The sequence below is a fragment of the Gymnoscopelus microlampas genome (assembly GCF_963454915.1).
Source record: "Gymnoscopelus microlampas genome assembly, chromosome: 13".
Taxonomy (NCBI): domain Eukaryota; kingdom Metazoa; phylum Chordata; class Actinopteri; order Myctophiformes; family Myctophidae; genus Gymnoscopelus; species Gymnoscopelus microlampas.
The window spans coordinates 31,949,132-31,969,496 of NC_139950.1; the positions used below are offsets into that span (position 1 = coordinate 31,949,132).

Sequence of the window (20,365 nt, forward strand, 5' to 3'; positions counted from 1 at the left end):
TCATGGCTACCAGCTGCTAGCTTCCACAGCAGCATCCAGCGGCCATTAGGACAGCATCTGCTGCTGCCGCCATACGCAATCCAGCAAACTGGAGTACTGCTGCTTTTATGACATGGGCAAGAGGTCCCTGTAAACCATTTCACTCCCTCAGACAAAGTGAATTCTTTATGTGTGTATTAGTGTTTTTGTCTTGTTGTCAGCTTATTGACTATTGCATCTGTGTTTTTGCCTGAACAATAATGCTGTTTTGAATTTGTGCTTTAGATGTTTTATAGAAAGGTACCCGTCTCTATAGTCTATATTAAAGTACAAAGAAGTTCAGTGCGAGTTACTGTAATTACAAAGTGATTACATCCTCTCTCTCTCTTTCTCTCTCTCTCTCTTTCACACACACACACACACACACACACACACACACACACACACACACACACACACACACACACACACGCATTCCCACATTTTAGCACACCCTCCCCTGGTTGTATTTTATGTTTAGCCCACTGACTACAGTACATGTAACAATATACTTTACTTTACCGCCTATCATTTTCAAAAGCACACCCAGGTATTTTTGGAAAGAGGTAGCATACCTCTCCTCCCCCCTCCTCTAGCTCCATAGTGCAGCCATCTACACCTCTTTGAGAGACTGGTCCTGCAGCACCTGAAGCTCCAGGAGAGCGACTCCCTGAACCCCCTGCAGTTGATATACCAGACAAACATTGGTGTGGATGATGGTATCATTTCACTGCTCCACAGAGCTTGCACTCACCTGGAGATGCCACGCAGCACCATGAGAATCATGTTCTTGAAACCTCTCCAGCGCCTGTCACTTGTGCTTTTGAGCAACACCGGCGCTCACCAAGGAACTGTGCTGCCTGTCACCTTTTATGTTCACAATCTACACCTCTGACGTCCAGTTCAACCCGGGTACATGCCACCTGCAAAAGTGCTCAGATGAGTCCTCCATTGTCAGCAGCATTATGGATGACAATGAAGAGGAGTATAGAGCCCTGGTGGAGTAGCCTGGTTCCAGACGAATCTGCCTTTGCAAAATTGCATGCACTTTAGCCCTCGGCAGATTAGGTCTGGCCCCCCTCCATAGAGAATTTATTTCTCTCCCGCAGAGGTTGTGCGGGACCAACCAGGGCCCAGTATTCAAATGTAGGCGGGCTTATCAACAAGGAAGCACTGCTCTGATTGGTTCGTACAAGGAAGCACTGCTCTGATTGGTTTAAGTCTAACCAATAGAGTCCGTTTGGATCTTTTTGTAACCGCCCCTTGGAAAAAAATCTATCGTTGATAGGGACCAGACTAATATCCACGCAGTGTGTCGTGTGATATTGTCTGGCCACGCGAGGCTACTGGTGGAGAGCTTCAATAGGGTGTGAGGAAACAATCTACCTTCAACATTGGAAACACCAAGAAGCTGGTGGTGGACTGCCGGAGGGGCACAAATAGGCCCCCGACTTCCATCACTATCTGAGGGGAGGAGGTGGAGATGGTGGACACCTCGGAGTTCCTGGGAATACACATGAACAATAAACTGGACTTGACTGACAACTCAGTCCAACTCACTCTGAGGCCCTCTACAGGCTGCTGCAGATGTTCTTCCAGCTTTTAGATGTGTCTTCTTCTTGGTGGTGGTTTGTTGGGGGGTAACGTCAACACAAGGGATGCCAACAAACTAAAGAAGCTGGTGAAAAAGGATAGCTCCATAGTTGGAGGTAAACTGGATAGTCTGGAGGTGGTCGCAGAGGAGAGGATGAGGAAGCAGCTGGATGCTATCCTGATGAACCCCTCTCATCCCCTCTATAATGTGCTCTATGATGTGTTATGGGGACGAGGAGCATATTCAGCCACAGACCCATCCTCCTTTGACACATCACAAAGCAACCTGGACATTCCAGTAGCCATCAAGTTCCACAACCAAGCCTGACTTCCCATATGTTCTGTTCTTTAGGACCACTGACTCCTGGACTCCTGCTTGACTCTGACACACTTGCACATGGACCACTGGGCTGTACACTACTGAACACACAAGACTCACTTTTATTTTATTAGTTTATAAACAATGGATAGGTTTATAGACTATTTTGAGCTAGATTTCTCAAATCAATCTTTGCTTTCAACTGTTTTAATATGCAGCGATAACTCATTTTCAAGTTTCAAATCTCTGCAAATAGATTTTCATAGATTTTCAAAATGAATGGAAACCAAAGGCTTCCCCGAAAAATGTAAGCAGAATAAAAAATAGCTATGGTATGCTTTGGAAAATTTGGCAGTGATGTAAAGTATACCGAGAGTCATAGCCAATAGGCTAAACATGCAATACCACTGGCATGGTCCTTCAAACTCTTTATTAGAATGGAAGTGTTCTACTTCTACATTATTTCTACATTACAGAATCATAGAACCAACGAAGGTTTAAGGACATTTAAGGATTAAAAGCGGCCCCAACACACACAAGCACACACGCGTGCGTGCGCACACACACACACACACACACACACACACACACACACACACACACACACACACACACACACACACACACACACACACACACACACACACACACACACACACATCCCCCAGCATAGCAGTGTGTCCTATCTGAATGGGTGAGGCCTCAGGGGAGTCATTAGGTACAAAGCGTTAACATCTGCCAGACATTACTGAGCCAGAGCAGTTGTGATTTGTCCATATGATGACTCTGGCCCATACGCACGCTGTGTGTGTGTGTGTGTGTGTGTGTGTGTGTGTGTGTGTGTGTGTGTGTGTGTGTGTGTGTGTGTGTGTGTGTGTGTGTGTGTGTGTGTGTGTGTGTGTGTGTGTGTGTGTGTGTGTGGATGACCACTGCTGCTGTCACTTCTGGTTTCACACCCATGATAATGCCTGTTTATAATTAGAACCGTGCTTTGCTAGTCTGTTTTCTCCTCTACACCCGAACCGTGTTCACACTGCTGAGCCATGCCAAGCTGAGCCGGACAGGACTGGCCGGGGCTTGGTTTCAACAAAGTAACACATCACTAGATCAGAAGGAAAGCTCTTTGTGCTAGATTCAATTGTTTTGGTAAACCTGGTGTTTAGTAAGGTTAGTTAGTTGAGGAAGAGATGAACAAGACTGGGTCCAATAACGATGTGGCTTCACGTGGAACTCACACTTCATGTGGCCAGTCTATGACGCCAGTCGTCGTCTATGACGTATCTATGATGTATGACTCCATATTAAGGCACGGTTTTAATCCGATTTGACTGCCATTCACTTCCTTAAAGACACTATTATTAGCCTCACGTCACCAGACTTCACATAATTAAAGAAATAACCGAATTAAAACCGTAAAGAAAGTACCAAAAACCAAATTAGACCCGAAAAACATGCACGCACAGGTGTGCGTGCATGTGGGCTGTTTTTTATTGAATTGGGCTGGTTTTAAGTTGTGCTTGGGCTGGAAACTGTCATTCAGATCTGGCAACCCTGCTCGCTAGCCAATCAAAGCACACCCTTTCAACATATTGTCACGTGTCTCGTGAAGCTTGACCAATGTTAGCTTGGTGGACACACGGAAGGACGAGAACGAAAACATAGTCTCCTGGCGGAGACAACTAGTGAGATTCTATCTATGTTAACCTGGTGACGATGTGTACTGAAAATGTTCATTGGTCCGGTGGTTTGCAAGATTAGCCCCTGGCAGATGGACAGACAGACGCTGTAAAAAATGAGCGATGATGATGAAGGTAACAAATTAGCTTGAAATCTACTGTATGACTTCACAAGGATGCAACAAGCTCCTTTGTTCATTTGAGCCAGTAGAATGCAGAGTAAAGTTTCCTCTACTTTCCCCCAGCTGCCCATCTTTCCTGGAAGAAAAGTCACTCACTGCTTAGTGCTTACTTAGCATTATTACCAGAGACAATTGCCTTGATGAAGATGGCTTCCCATCTGAATATCAGTTCTAGATCTCAGTTCAAATTGATTATATCGTTGATGGTTGAGTGGTCCAGACACACATGAGCCCTGCCTTTTGCATAATTTATGCTGAAGAAATAGCAGATCTATGAGCTCACACTGTGTCACGGATGCGACACGTTGTGAGCTTATAGATCGGCTATTTTCGATCTGTGATGCTGTTGTACGACTGGGCTTTACTCATGCAACTGTTGTCCTTCAGTGCCCAGTTTTGGGGAAGTAACTTTTAAAATATAATATATTACATATTACTTAATTAAAAGGTACATTACTTATTTAGTTACATTATTGTCTCCGCTAGGAGACTATGTTTTCGTTCTCGTCCTTCCGTGTGTCCACCAAGCTAACATTGGTCAAGCTTCACGTGACACGTGACAATATGTTGAAAGGGTGTGCTTTGATTGGCTAGCGAGACGCATGATGAAATAGAGACCCATAAATAGGTGTGTCACTTCAAAAGATAATTTATCTCTTTTTACTTTCTGTGCCAAGTAATGAGGGCAGGGCATCATTTAAAATTGAAGTGGGTATAACCAAGCCCTAGTGTAAATACTTTATTGACCAGGGTCCCCCAGGGGGTCTGTACTTGGTCCACTTCTTTTTTCCCTCAACACCAAATCTCTTTGTCTATTTTCACCGAATGTTTGTCTATTATGACATGCCCAGGATACGGACACTAGGGTTGGTTAAAGGAGTAGAGAATAAAGATAACAAAGTTATTGTCAATAAAGTGCTATTTTAGCTGACAACATTTCAATATCATGATGAAACACAAACATATGGTGCAAGGTATATAATTTGATCTAAATATACACATTTCTATTAAAACTGACTGCCACTCTCCATAATAAAACCTTTGATACTGGGCACTTGCTAGCCACACAAAAACAAATTAAATCAATGTACTGTTGGGCAAAAATGTAGTCTTTAATGCATCTCCCTGTCCACTCCACTAAAAACTGCACTGTCCAGCTTGTCAGTGTGTTGACGTGTTATTTACATGTTTGTTTGTTCTCTCACAAGCTGTCTGGGTGTTGTTTACGTTGATATTGATCAAAATCACCAACTGTGACGGAGTCTGCCTGGCAGCACCATCAATGAGGCCCTGCCATGCCAGCTGCACCCATGCCAAAGGGAGAAGGGCTAATGGCTGCCTTATCATCGCTGCCAACCCACGGACCGGGCTAGGTAGCAGGCTAACGCCTGGGTTCTAGATGGCTGCCAACTCACGGACAGAGGGATGGACCCAAGAGGACATAATGAAACGCTTTTCAGACATTTGGAGGAACTTGAGAAGCACCGAGTCTTAGTTGTTGATTGCGACTGGGCTTTTTATTTCCCCACTTTTGAGATGATGAAAGGTAGTGGATAACTCAAATTAAAGCGATGCTCTGTAATTATTTCAAAGTTTTAATTTAGTTTCCTCCATGCTGCTGGTGTGTGGAATGAGTATAACATCTGGACAGGGAAAGAGTGGAGAGGTGTATGTGTGTATTAGCCTTGATTCCAAATGACGCATAATAGAAGGGAAAGGAGAGACAGGATAGCCAGTGTGTGTGGTGGTGTGTATACTGTGTGAGTAACTGTGTACACTGATGCCAATCAGCATACAGTATCACAGGGCTGGAGAGATGTAATGTCTGTTTTAATGCTGCTGCCAACAGAGGCGTAAGATAAATTCCCTGCGGCTCTTCTCAACTCAGCCGCAAATGAACGAATCTGAAAGTATGTTGAGAGTAATGCTCCAAAAGCTCAGTTCGCTTTAAATATTTAACCAATTTCAAATATGATAATAATGCAGTTACTTGTTTGGGCTGCTAATTGTGTGGCATTAATGTTCACATATGTCACTATAGATGAGTTACCAGATGTTTTATGGACACCAAACAGTTTTCTAGGCTTACACCTCATGGAAAATGTAGGCTGAGCCTTCAGTACATAGACCTACATCTCTCCAAGGTCACAGGCTGTGTGAAAGTAAAGTGGAGACCTGACAGCATCACAGCAAATGGGAGAAGGGCAGAGAAGTTTAAACATGTTGAGTTTAAACATGTTGCCTTGACTACAGAAGGGTGTCATTTTGCCTTCCAAAAAAAAGCTTACCCGCACACACGCTTTCAGCTAATTTTCAAACCTTTGTTTATGTTCTCATTATGCTCAGCCCATGCAGGAGGGATCTTATCAAACCTGTTTATTTCATTTGGGATGGATTGTACGAGGCAGGGTGTGATCTCTCTATCTGTGTTGTCTGTTCTTGGCTTCAATCGTTGCTCTCTCTGCTCATGACCATGTTTCACTTTGTCGCTCAGCTATTCCTGCTGAGAGGCGACTGTCACCCAGTGCTCTGCCAGGCCCAGAGCTGGCACACATTTACACACTCACACACTCACACACACACACACACACACACACACACACACACACACACACACACACACACACACACACACACACACACACACACACAACCACACAGAAAATCAGACACCCACTACCAGACAGGGAAACACATGTACACATATCGAGACACACAAAAGACACACATACACACACAGTGAATCGTACCAAAAATTAAAATAAAATACACAGGACACACTGTTCTCGGCAGTTTCAACTGCGTCCAAGAATCTCGTCTGTCTTAATCACTCTGCTCCCCTGCTATTGCGCTGTGAAATTCCAAAGTATTAAAATAACTCTCCAGATTTCACTGTATATGGGCCATCCCCATAATGTAGCCTACATGTTTACCACTCTCTCCTCTAATGTTCTTATTTGATCTCTTTCCTCCTATTGCCTTTATTTCCCTGTGGCATCCCTAATTTTGAGCATGCCCATTATCGGTGAATCTTAAAAAAAAAGAAAAAAATCCCCCATCGAAAATCTACATGCTCACAATGTGTCAAAGGGCTTAAGTGGTTAACCTCTCTCTTTCCAGTAAAGCCTGAATTATACTCTGTTATGTGCCGGAGTCTTGCATCGAAAATAGCTGATCTACAAGCTGACATTGTGTCGTGCGCAAGTCTCCGGCATCTAAGTATAAATCACACTTTCCTGCAGGTCATCCTGTTTGGAAAGTGGTTCCTCATTTGTAGCATGTGTAGACCAGTGATTTACATAGATTCTATAATATCTCTCCTATTAACATAATACAGTATGGTCCCCTGGTCTGTTCCTGTATAGTCAGTGTGCCTGAGGGCTGCAGTACACACACACACACACACACACACACACACACACACACACACACACACACACACACACACACACACACACACACACACAAACACCCTCCTCTTAAAAACATGCTGTACATGTACACTATATGGACATAATGTAAATATTTACACACCTACAAATGCAAATACTGTAAATGCATGGCACGGGGTATGATGTACGTTTATGTTAATTTATCAATTTGTAACTGAGTATATCAAGTAAATGTGCGCAAACATGCACTTTATATGTTCCATTTGTACTCTCAGAGTTGAATTAACGGTGAGGATTTTACTGTGTATGGCATTGCGCAGATACACTATGCGTTCATGTTGAATTATTTTGAACACATGCACTGTGGTTAATTCATAGTTGACAGTCTGACCATCAGTTGAGAACAAGATGGACAACAGCCAGTATGCCGTCTAGTAAGCACACTCGCATGCATGCACGCACATGCCCTCTGTGCGTGCTGTGGTTCACCCGCGGCTGACAATCAAGGACAGTTGGTTTTGAGCAGTGTCAGGACAGTTAGGCTCTCACGGGGAGTCTCCAAACTCCAGGCGACTGGCACACAGACAAACACTCAGAGAGCACATTTACGGCCAAACGCTGAACGCCATCTGTCAGTCACCGTAGGAGGACATTACTGCTGACACACATGCACAGACATAGACACGCACACTCAGCCTCACACACACGACTGCGCGTGCGCGCACACACACACACACACACACACTTTATATCTCTTATCTGGTTTGCACTCTGCAGTGATGGCCCACTGTATGTGTGCAGGTCTTTTTAAGGCATGGCGTTGTAGGAGGCTAGCTGTCTGTAAGAGGGTCTGTCTGTATCTGTCAAATTTCTTGTGCACACTGCCAAATTAGCACCTCCACACTTTTTTCACATTTAAATATTTTAAATATTAATTTCATTTTGGAATGGACGTCAATGGGGAGATTGGGCTGAAACCTGCCCAAATTTGGAGTCATATGTCATAGTTAAGTCATAGAAGACATCATAGCTTGGCCACATGAAGTCCTAGAAGCTTTGCCATTCCCACATGGATCTGGAGAACCATTTTTTTCCAATTCATTCCAAATCTGAAATTTTGAGAAAACAATGTCTTGCATACTGCTCTTGCTCAGCATCAAGATGTATTGATCATACTAACGTTTTGGTCCCTCTGGACTGTCGAGACTATTGTAAACAACATTGAACGACCATGATCTTAAATAGATCAGATCAGATTAGATAAATCTGAAATATGCCCAGGTATGGGACAATGTTCTCCTCAATAATTGACCGCGATATGGATGCGTGATGATTGATAAAATACTTTTCCCAGTATGAGGATCAGTAAAGTAATGTTTGACAACTCTACATTTGTATCGCTTATTTGGAGGACAAGGCCTATGTACTCTTATTTCACTGATTTTACATTATAGTGGCATGTACAAGATTATGTTCATGTCCTGTTTTATTTCTTCTTTATTTTCTATGGAGTGTATTAGTTTTCTGTGGGGAACTGAAGAAATGGGACAGGCTCAATATACAGTGCATGCACACTATAAGAGAGCTAATTTAACTCAGACGGTGCGTTTTAACAGCGGGCAATACTGGGCGACATCGTCCAAAAATATAATGAAAGTCTATGAGAGCCGGCGATCGGGCGAAGTGGGCGGGGGGGCGATGAAAGATGGATTTTCTTTATCTTTTTGGGCGATGTTGCCCGGCATCGCCCAGTATCGCCCGCTGTTAAAACGCAGGGAGAGTGTACAGATGACAATTTATCCAGTGTGCAAATGTAACCAAATGAAACCTTAGGATCCATTTGGTTACATTTTGGATAAATGAATTAATTCATTTCACAGTCCGTGGTCATGATTTTGTTACATTGTTCTTTTCTTGACTAATTTTTCACATGAAATGCTGATATTTTTCAAAATTCTCAGTTGCATTTAAATTTGAGTAAACCTGTGTCATGCTTTCTTTTATCATCTGTTCTTAAATTATAAGATTATAAGATAATTGAGTCTTTTAAATGTGATTTTACTGATAAAACAAATCAGTAACAAAAGCTTACCACTCTTTAGACTGGTGAACTTAACTTTGTTTATATGTCTTTTCTATTATGTTTGGAAACCCCATAATAGTAGATGATATGTCCAGACCCAAAACAATAACCCACGCGGATGGCATTGTTGGGCCCCATCCTCTCACTTCCCTCGACCGTATAATGGACAAAGGGAAGTGTCAACAGCACCTCTCTAACTGCACAATTAACATGCAAATGAGCGCTGTCGCTAATGGCGATGGCAAAACACTCTTATGATGGAAATATGCTTTCTGTTTTGGCAGTATGGGCTAAACGTTAGTCTGTGGAATCAGCTGAGGACAGGGCAAGGGGGCTGGGGTGGCCCGAGGCTTTCCCTGAGGGCCACAACCACGGAGACAGAGAGAGAGGAGAAGAGAGTGCATGAAGGGGTGGCCCCTGCACCTGCTGCACCCAACAAGACCACAGCACACACACACACACACACACGCACACACACGCACACACGCGCGCAGAACGACCAGGCGGTTATAATCAGCTTCATTCAGGCTGTCAGCCCAGTCAATAAGTTATCCCCTCAACTGCTTTTGTTCTAGCAGAAGCTCGGCTGATGTGGCCACTGCCCCTTATTCAACTGAAATTTATTTTCAATTGCTGCCCCCAGGCATATTGGCCCTGAACACAGAGTGCACGCCATGGCCCACGGCTTAAAGACAGCGTCAGTGATGCAGCAAGCATAGACAAATACTTTCACAACAAGATGTTTATTTACAGAACTCTCCAGAATGCACTAATAAGCAATATGTGATTGGTGAGAGTTATAAAAGGTTTAAATGTCCTGTTTGTACTTTGTCTAAAAATCATATTATCTTATTTACAACTTCAACATTAAGCTCTGGAAAGCCTATGACCATTTTCTTAAGCATCTGTCAGTAGAATAGACTACGTCAAATATACGGTATGTATTTAAATGTGCAAATTGTGCATTTTGTGTTTGACATTTTTGAATGCCTTTCAGCATATTGTTATCCTGTAAACAGCGGTGTTGTGTGTGTGTGTGTGTGTGTGTGTGTGTGTGTGTGTGAGAGAGAGAGCAGACAGAGGGAGACTAGAGAGAGTGTGAAATGACCCTTTAACAAAGCAGTGATAAACCTTGAGTGTCCCACAGTAACAGGTGTGTGCTCTATGGAGAACCATGTCGTTTTGTCACGCCTTAAAGAAGAGAAGTGATGGAAGTCCATCAGTCACACTTAATTGGTTTCAAAACCAAAACAGCCTTTCTTTTTTCAGGGGCGATGCTGGCAACATGTTGGCCTATTCATGTTATGTTATTATTCAACATGAAATACCCAACTGTATATGAGTGCTATATGGCTAGCCGAATGCAAGACAGCCTATGAATAATTACATATTTTGTATAACCTGTAGCCTAGTGTTTTGGTTCCCCCATGGTGTTAACATTAGACTATCTGCCTGTGGCCCTTGCACAGATGGTGAAATAAAACCGTGGGTCATGTTCACATTTAAGAATAGGCCTAAAATATTTGTATTTTGATTGATTGATTGAATACTTTATTAGTCAGAAATGTAAACAGCATGAGGTACAGTCAGACATTTAGGCTAAAAGGATAACACAAAAAAAGACCTGGGGACTTGTTTCCATTGTGGTCCTATTTATTCAATTCATCATAAACATAACACAATAATATATCATCAAAAAATATAAAACACTATATGTACAAAGGAGAAAGGGGGAAATGTGGCACCTCCCCTTGTGGTCTCCTGATAGATGGATTTTCAGGCCTGTTTTGAAAGAAGCCAGTGACAGTTTTTAAGGGCCAGTCGTCTCGGTAACCGGAAGACTCACCCCAAAACAAGCTCACCCCAATTTTTGGGGCGAGGATAAGGTTAGAAATAAGTTTAGGGCTAGCCATATTTGTAGGTTAACATTAGGAATAAGGTTAGGTTTTGGCACCGTTTTACTGAGGTTAAGTTTAGGAATAAGGTCAGGGTTAGGCATAGTTTACTGAGGTTACGTCTAGACTAGTAATACCATACCAGGTGAAAAGGTCTACCGCCGGATTTGCCCCGGGGCGACTGTGTTTTGGGGCGAGCGTTATGGTATTCGTCGTCTCCCCTCCTTCACCCAGTCGCTAATTAACAAGAATTAATAAGTATTTCTCGTCTCATTGAGGAGTCCATTTCTTTTTAAAACCAGTGCATAATAGACCTTAAGTAATTACCCCATCTCATGACTATTAACCAGCTAACCGCCGGCTTCCCCCGACAACATCCATGGTTAAAAGACCTTCTATTAGCCTACCCGCTATTTACATCCCATCTGTCAGACTGAACAGAACAGACAAGCTAACCCGTAACCGTTGTATCCTCATTCCTCTAAAGACAAAGTGTACAACGAGCTCTTTCCTCCATTATCTCTGTTTCCAACTCAGAGCCAAACACAGCAGAACTCGTGTTTTTCCCTCCAAAAGACAAAAGTTACAAAAGGTTTCTTTTTTTTAAGCAGGGGGCTAATTTGCATGCGGCAAGAATGGTGTGTCTGAATGTATAATCTTCTGCATTTAGTAGCCTGTAATCCCGACGCCTTTCTGTGATGTGAGTCTTTTCCACGGTCCCTCGTGAACAATTAACTTGTAATCTCCACAAACATACATTCTGTTACTGCCGGGGGTCCGGGGACCGGCGCCGAGATGAGATGAGACGGGGAGAACCCCGAGGGACCCACGGGTCTAACAAACTGTTCTGCTCCCAAGACGGATCACAGTCAACTATTATTCAGCTGAGCCTAATTCTGAAATTACCCCCTTCTTAACTATCGCAATTATTTTGTTCAGTATTTTAAATAATCTTCACTTTACAACTGTTTCGATGCACCTCTACATCAACTAACTTTATTTTAAAGTAGGCTATTTATATAGGCCTGCCTGCGGGTAAAACACATATAGGGCTAGATAACTTGGCCTATCTACTCTTAATTTATGCTTAATTTAGCATAGGCTTTTATATTATGTAGGCTACAGGAGGAAAAGACTTTAAAACATGATAGACAGGGGATAATCCTTATATTTTGACAGATGTGGATTAAATAAACTATAGGCCTATAGAGGCTAAATGTCACATGGACATTTGTAACTTTATAAATAGGAGGATCAAAACTTTAATATAGTTTGGATATATTCGTTTTGTTTAGTTTTTCACGTTAATTTGAAGAGTTTTGTAGGCTATCAAATATTATTGTAGTCTATTCTATTCTCCTCTTAATATAGTAGTTTTATTTTGCAAGTTATTTGCCAGTTTAAATAAAATAGCTAATTTAATTCAAATCAAATGTAATTAGTATGGCTTTAAATTGCTTTTAAAAACTGGGTTCAGAAAGATATTTTTTTAATATAGCAGGTCTAATTAATAGCAAAACAAAAGTAACAATAGGCTATTTTTTTAAATGTATGGTTTCATGCAAATTTCAAAATTTGTTTTCATACGCTAAATTTAGTTTACTTCTCAAATAAATTCATGGAAATAGCATTTTGACTGAGGACAGTTTAAAATCACATGCCTGCATGTCGCTTATAATATTCAGTAGTTTGTCTTTATTCAAGATTGACCTCGCTTTCTTTCCATGTTTGACAGCTTGTGTTGCAACTAAAACCCAATATATGTTCATATAATGAGGAGAGGAAGAAAGAGGATATATTTGTTCATTATTTGGGTTTTATTGAAATGTAATCCAGGGACGCTGCATGGGCGATAATAAATATTTTCATCAGTCATCAACAATGTACAAAAATAAAGACACTGGGTCTCTGGGCATAACAAATTCTGTCCAGCAAAAACAATCATGCTGCGATGTAAGGCTATGCCTGCTGTCTATAGCGACAAACCCTTCATCACCATCATCATCATGCGAACGAATCAGCAGAATCAGACATAATAACGGACATACAATAACGCCACAAAATTAGAACAGGTCTAATAGAAATCATGTTCTCCCCGAATTCAGTCAGTCAGTGGTGTCATCATCAAAGTCCATTGCTTTTTCTTAATTTGCTTTTTTACTCAAATACGTGATTTTCATACACTGTAGAACTCGACTTTAAAATCCTTGGTACAAGGCACAGCTTTAGAGAGCATTCTTCGTTTTCACAAAATGATGCCTGATTAATAAACAAACAAAAATCTAAGCATTCATGCAACCAGCTCCTCTTTTCACATCCGCATTTTGTGCTAGATCAGTGGTTCTCAAAAGTAATCAACAAACTATTCAATAAAAACTGGTCAAACATTGGCCAAATTGTCAAATAATATAAGAAAGAGGCAAAAACACCATTTGAAAATAGCCGATCTACAAGCTCACAATGCCTTAACGCGAGTCTTGTGTGAGCTTGTATCTGCTATTTTCACAATATTTATCTGGGGGGTCCCCAGTTCAAATATGATTATTGGGGGGGGGGGGGGGGTCGCGACCTGAAAAGGTTTGAGAACCACTGTGCTAGGTTAGAATTTTAGTTACTAAGTCCAAACTGCTAAAAAAAAAAAAAAAAAAGTCGAAAAAAACGAAAAGAAAAAACGAAACAGCTTCAAAGTAAAGTTTACATGACACTGAGGGACCAGCAAAACTTTTAACTGGAAACTGGAGTCTTTTTTTTTTTCTTAGACGAAGTCCTTGTTACAAGGAAGTTAAATAAACTTTTCTCATATAAACTGAACAAGAAAACAGACAAAAACAAACGCATGCACCAATATAAGGCCATGTTATTCATCCTCATGCCCCAGAATTCTCTATTTACATTATTGACATAATATGCCAGTGGTTCTCAAAGTATGGTCCAGGGACCCTCAGGGTTCCTTGAGGGGGGGTTCCAAATGGACCCTTACTTACAGGTCTGTAACTCTGAGAGTGTATACAAATGGAACCATAATATGGATTCTCTGAGTTATGGGGGCCCTTGAAATTAAAACGTTTGAGAACCACTGGTAGCCTCTATCCAGTGGTTCTCAAAGTGGGGTCCGGGGACCCCCAGGGGTCCCCAGCAAAATGTGTTCACAATAATGTTTAGCTATTTGGCTTTTCAAAAATAGCAGATGTAGGCCTACAAGCTCACAGCGCGTCACTTCATGCAAGCTTATAGCCTACATCTGCCATTTTTGGGAAAATGTCGAAAATGTTTGAAGATTGTGAATAATTTTGATCTTCTTTTTACGTAAATCTTCTCTTCTGGGGGTCAATAGCAAAACCTTTTCAGATGGGGGTCCGCGGCCAGATACATATACATTTTGGGGTCCTGACATGAAAAACTTTGAGAACCACATACGCTACGCCTCAGTCCCACAGTGCGTGGGTCTCATAGTCATTTCATCGCGATCACGTCTTTAATCGCTTTGTCGGAGAAGGTCTCCGCGGTAAGTCTCGTGAGGCCGGCGGAGATGGGGATGTGTGGCGGAGGAGGAGGCACCTGGCAGATGGGGCAAGGACACGGCAGACCGACACCGGCCCAGTGCCCGAAGCCCCCCGTGCCCATGGGGGGCGCGGCAGCCTTCATCAGAGAGTGGTGGGGCGCCGCTCGGATGGACGCGAGCCCCGGCAGCGCGGACGACGCGGACGAGGAGGACAGCGCGCCCCCGAGGAGAGGGTGCACGGACGGGTGGTGGTGCACGCCGGGGCTCCCGGTGCCGGTCCCGCAGTGGAACGCCGAGTGGTGCCCGCCGCCGTAGATCTCCCCCACCAGCCGCTTCATCTCGTCCAGGGAGCTGTTGAGCATCAGGATGTAGTTCCGGGCCAGCAGCAGCGTGGCGATCTTGGACAGCTTCCTCACGGAGGGCCCGTGCGCGTAGGGCATGACCTCCCGCAGGCCGTCCATGGCCAGGTTCAGGTCGTGCATGCGCTTGCGCTCCCGGCCGTTGATCTTGAGGCGCAGTGTCTGGACCTCCTGCTCCGTCACCTGCTTCTTCAGCTTGTACTTGTTGCTGCCGCCGCCGCTCGACTTGTCGGAGGAGGACCGTGAGGACAGGTGCTGCTCGCCGCCGCCGCCGCTCGTCTTCTGGCCGCTCTGCGTGGAGGAGGACACGGAGGAGCCCAGGTGGTGGTGATGGTGGTGGTGGTGCTCACGGATGAACATGTCGTCCATGTCCGGAGAGGAGGCTCTGCTGCTGGTGCTCGAGTCTGAATGCATCTTATGACGGTTCGTTTCCGACGTTTGGAGGAGGTCGCTGCTTTGCTTCCTCCCTTCTCTCTCTCTTCCTCTCTCTCTCCCCTTTACTCGCTCGCTCGCTCTCTCTCTCTCTCTGGAGCTTTAAGTCACTTGTTTTGGTCACCTGATGTTGTCCGTGTCCCGTAGCCTATACCCTGTCCCACGTTGCTTTGTTATGGCAACAGTTAACACTTCGGATCGCTGCTTTACTCTCCTTGGCTGTGGTTGGTGCGTCTGGCTCAGTCTCTGTGACACAGTGTCAGTGTGGTGAGGTGACACATAGTATTTATAGAGGCGAGTCTTTCCTATTCATAAGGCCTGGTTAAGATGACGTGGCCGTTAGAAGGGGCGGTATATGCTTTGACTCTCAGAGTGACCACGGTGCGCATCCATTCACTGCCATTGTCACAACACTGTCGGGGGCTCTCCTCTCCTCTCCTCCTCTCCTCTCCTCTCCTCTTCTCTTCTCTTACACCCTTTCCTACTTTATTATTTTTTAAATAATGTATTATTATTATTTTAATCTCCACGTCGCTCACCTCTCCATGTTGCACATTTCCTCTCCTCTGCTCTCCTCCTGTGGCTCGGCGCCTTCAAAAAGAAAAAAGAAAAAATATATATAGACTGCTCCTTGGATAAACGGGTCAGTTTTGAAATTGTTATTCATATTTTGCTGTCCAAAGTGTAGTAGCTACAATTCGTTGGCAAATGTCATGGAACTTAGGCTACTGTAATTAAGCAAGTAAGCTATTTTATCATTAATATAAATGCTGTAAAAAAATGTAGCCTACATTTTTATATGTAATGCATTGATTGTTGCGTTTAATATGCATTCATAGTTGGACATAGTAAAAAATAATATGAACACTAGAATCACTTACACACCTACTCGGCCACTATTTGTTGCCCGAGGGAATTGGGATGGATGGGACGGCCTCTGGTCCACGGGGGGTGCATGCTGCATGCTGCAGGCCTCCGCTGGGAAAGAGGCAACATGCCTACTGAGATACATAGCACTCTGCTGGCCATATGGCAGCATGTGGGTGTCAGTATTTATACACCACTCCGTGACTGGAGTTTTAGGAAACTCCGCAGTTGATTGATTGCGTTCATACTGCATAATTAGCCTATACATGACAATCACCGCACCGCAGTACTGACACTACAGTGTCATAATTAAATAATGACTATATGTTCATCATAAGCAACGACAACAATAATACTAATTATTATTATTATTAATTAATAATGATAATTATTATAATAATAATAATAATTATGGTTATAATAACAATTACCATAATTATCATTATTATTATTATTAATATATCCGACCTAATATATTTCAAACCAATGTGCTATACAAAGAAAATCAGTAAACACCAAGAAAATTATGACAGAAACATAATTAGTTATTCATTATTTTATAAATAAATGTTGATTATGGCCTATTAATATATTGATTTAAAACAAAGCAATCATTCACTCAATTAGATAACATTTTGTATATCAACCATTGCATGGATGAGGAATTAAATTATCACAATCCTTTAAATGAAACAAAACATCATGATTACTTTAACACAAACAAAGTAAAGCTTTAATGTCATTGTAAAATAATATTGTCTAATGATCAAATATCAATCTAATTGAATGAATACAATCAATGACCGTTTTAAAATGTATGCTGCCACTTCCATTATGAAGAGAGACTTTATTTGACACATGGCTTGTATTGGTGAGGACTTCAGGAGTGGCTGTATTTAACTGTTGTGTGTAGAGACAATATTGGCATATTGACTATATTGAGCCAACTAGAGCACTCTCTCCATTCTGAAGAGTGTACTCCAGATCTGTTTTGTTCGGCAGGAGTGGAGGAACGGGACACAGACAATTACACATGGAAGTAACTCGAGCACTCTTTCTCCACGCATCCAACCATCCCTTTAGCCTCCCTCGTCATCCATCTACCCATCCATACATTCATCCATCCATCCATCTGTTTGTCTGTCCGTTAAACCCACCCGTCCACAATTCATCCCCCTCCAAAAAAATAATAAAGTCTGTCTCAAAATCTGTGTGGCTCTCCATCCTTTTTGCCAATAAGATCTCCCTCGTAGAACAGTAGAAAAGTGCATTGAGGGCCTCATTGTTGGCCCAGCAAAAGCGCTCCTCATAAAGGTACTGCCAATGCAAAGAAAAGCGCTGGTCGGCTTTGCTCTCTCTTGGTGGCATTTGAAAGTGTAAAGCTTTGAATACCAATTGCTTGAACTGGACATATGTGAATCCCGTTTAAGCCTACTAATCCTGTCCCAGAGTGTTTCTTTGTGCGCGGGGCGGCCTCACACCCCAAGAGAAAGTGTTCCTAATCCGGCCAATGTTGAGAAACCAGTGAATGAGGGGCAGCGATGGCAAGGGTGAGGCATGGTGTGTGTGTGTGTGTGTGTGTGTGTGTGTGTGTGTGTGTGTGTGTGTGTGTGTGTGTGTGTGTGTGTGTGTGTGTGTGTGTGTGTGTGTGTGTGTGCGCTCATGCGTGCATGCATGCTTGCGTGTGATATGCATGTGCATGAATGCATGCTCTAAAGATAAAAATGCATATTATGTTTCTTGCAACTGATTCACTAGTGTTTGTTTGAATGTGCTGCATGTGTGTGTGTACATGCACATCCAGTGAGTGTGGTTTGTGTGAGTGTGCATTTTACCGTGAGTCTGAGTGTATTAAAGTTTCAGTTCAGTTTTAATTTAAACGTGAGCGTAAAAATCGACCCAAATGGTCCCTGTGTGTGTGTGTGTGTGTGTGTGTGTGTGTGTGTGTGTGTGTGTGTGTGTGTGTGTGTCCGTCTGAGGCCCTAGCTCCAGGACACTGGTCTAAATGCAGGCAGTTATTCAGTGTTCCTCATGCTACTGTCGCAGCAGGTTGCCTCTATGCGCCCCTTTCACCACATAAGCCTTCTCATTATCCCCCCTGTCCCCATCGCTCTCTCTCTCTCTCCTCTCTCTCTCTCTCTCTCTCTCTCTCTCTCTCTCTCTCTCTCTCTCTCTCTCTCTCTCTCTCTCTCTCTCTCTCTCTCTCTCTTTCTCTCTCTCTCTCTCTCTCTCTCTCTCTCTCTCTCTCTCTCTCTGTCAGCCTGCCCTCTCTCTCTCTCTCTCTCTCTCTCTCCCCTCCCTTGTGCAATTCATTTTATTTATACTTTCTCTTTTTCTTTCCCGATACTATCATTCTAAGCTTCCATCTAACTCTCTTTCTCTTTCTCTCTTCCTCTCAAGAAGTGCTAATCTTCCTTCTCAGACTGCTGGCAGAGAAAGAACAACTATCTGTTGTTTATATTTCATTATGTATCATCTTTCCACACTGTGACTGTGCTGCTAATATCTACAGTATATGGTGTACGTAAATTGTGGAGTAGAGGTATGCCTCTTCCAAGATGTGATGTCCAGAATATCCTAGGAGTTTTTTTGTGGGGGAACTGCACCTCTGGACTCCCTGAACACACACAGACAAAATATGCAAACATGCATGCATTGACAGTTCATGTACAGTACTATACATGCTGATTTGTTCACCTTGACAAGTTGGCAAGTTGGCTGAGACTCTTTCTTTCTTTCTTTCTTTCTTTCTTCTCCCTTTTTTTCCTCCCCCTATCTGTCACTTGGGTGGGCTGCACCCCCCCCCCCCCACACTCTGTCTCCCTAATAAGCTAGGGGCAGTGCTGAGGCAGTAAATGGTGAATGGGGGCGTCTCTACAGCAGCATGTAGTAAAGACAACGTGGGCCATTGTGGATGGTAGACCACATCACTATAACTGTGACTCTCCCAGAATGAGATGAACATCTCAGGGCTCTGAAAAGGACCAGGGCTCTTGGCTGGGACACAATACACACTCGGAGAGAGTGAGAGAGAGAGAGAGAGAGAGAGAGAGAGAGAGAGAGAAAGAGAGAGAGAGAGAGAGGGGGGGGGGGTGGATAGACAGAGACATTCAAGGTCAAGGTCACAGTCAGAGTTGCTGGGGTTGCTCTCCAAATTACAGCTGACATAGTGTATTCCATAGTGTATAAGATACCTTCTTAGATATGCATAGATGACATCAGATGACTAAAGGCTGGCCACATGAAGTCTTAGATTGACATTGGAGCCACGCTGTTCCCATGTGGATCCCAAGATCCGTGGGATCCCATGTGGACATTTTTATGGTTGTTGTGACCCTGGAGAGACTATTAAAGGGGTAACCCAAGAGAAAAGTTAACACTCATGATTTTGCTATGCACCATGCCTTCATTTAGTCTTCCAAGCACACCAGCAGTATGAAGTTTCACAAAAAGATGTCAGACTGACGACAACAGTAATCATAGGAGGTTCTGAAATCTCAGAGAGAGACAGATGTGCCAAAATAGAGAAAAACACAAGACTCCACCAGAAAGTTGTTCTGTGAAATCTTTGAACTTAGAGAAAGTTCTTAAAACATTTAAAGAGACATAGACCGAAATAAATGGATTTTTTAAAGTCTGGTTTGTTCTCTTTCAGTTTTGGGATATTGGTATGGTAAAATGAGAATATCAAGCCCTTGTCTATCCCATTTCTGTATTCAGCCCTCTGCAAAGTAAACAAACCTTCAAATTATAGAAAGCCTCTAATTAAGAAGACGATCAAACGATAAAAAGCGTATTAATTACAGACCTCACAACACGCTCTGTTAACATGAATATGCAGGTTCTAATTAATATTTTTTAGAGCTGTTTTGTTCTTGCGAGACATTGGTTTTAATTAGGAAAAACAAGAGAAATGAACATTTCATGGGTGGAAAAGAAATCCCACCTTCATCTTCTTATTTTATTCAGTCTGATAGATCTTTCATTCAGAGCCTAGTTTCTAAACCGAACTGGTGTGTTATTAATCAATCTTCCTTTCTACAAATG

The 20,365-nt window shown here is 42.9% G+C and overlaps 2 protein-coding genes across 2 annotated transcripts in view; both read right to left on the minus strand.

Moving 5' to 3' along the window:
* The window catches only part of rgs17 (regulator of G protein signaling 17), a 385,251-nt gene that overhangs the window by 188,320 nt on the left and 176,566 nt on the right, over positions 1-20,365 (minus strand). The window lies entirely within an intron of this gene.
* On the minus strand, positions 14,612-15,433 carry olig3 (oligodendrocyte transcription factor 3; the record flags this gene model as incomplete). The annotated part of the gene is made up of 1 exon (XM_084076084.1): positions 14,612-15,433. The coding sequence occupies one exon, from the start codon at positions 15,431-15,433 to the stop codon at positions 14,612-14,614; it is 822 nt and encodes a 273-aa protein (XP_083932210.1).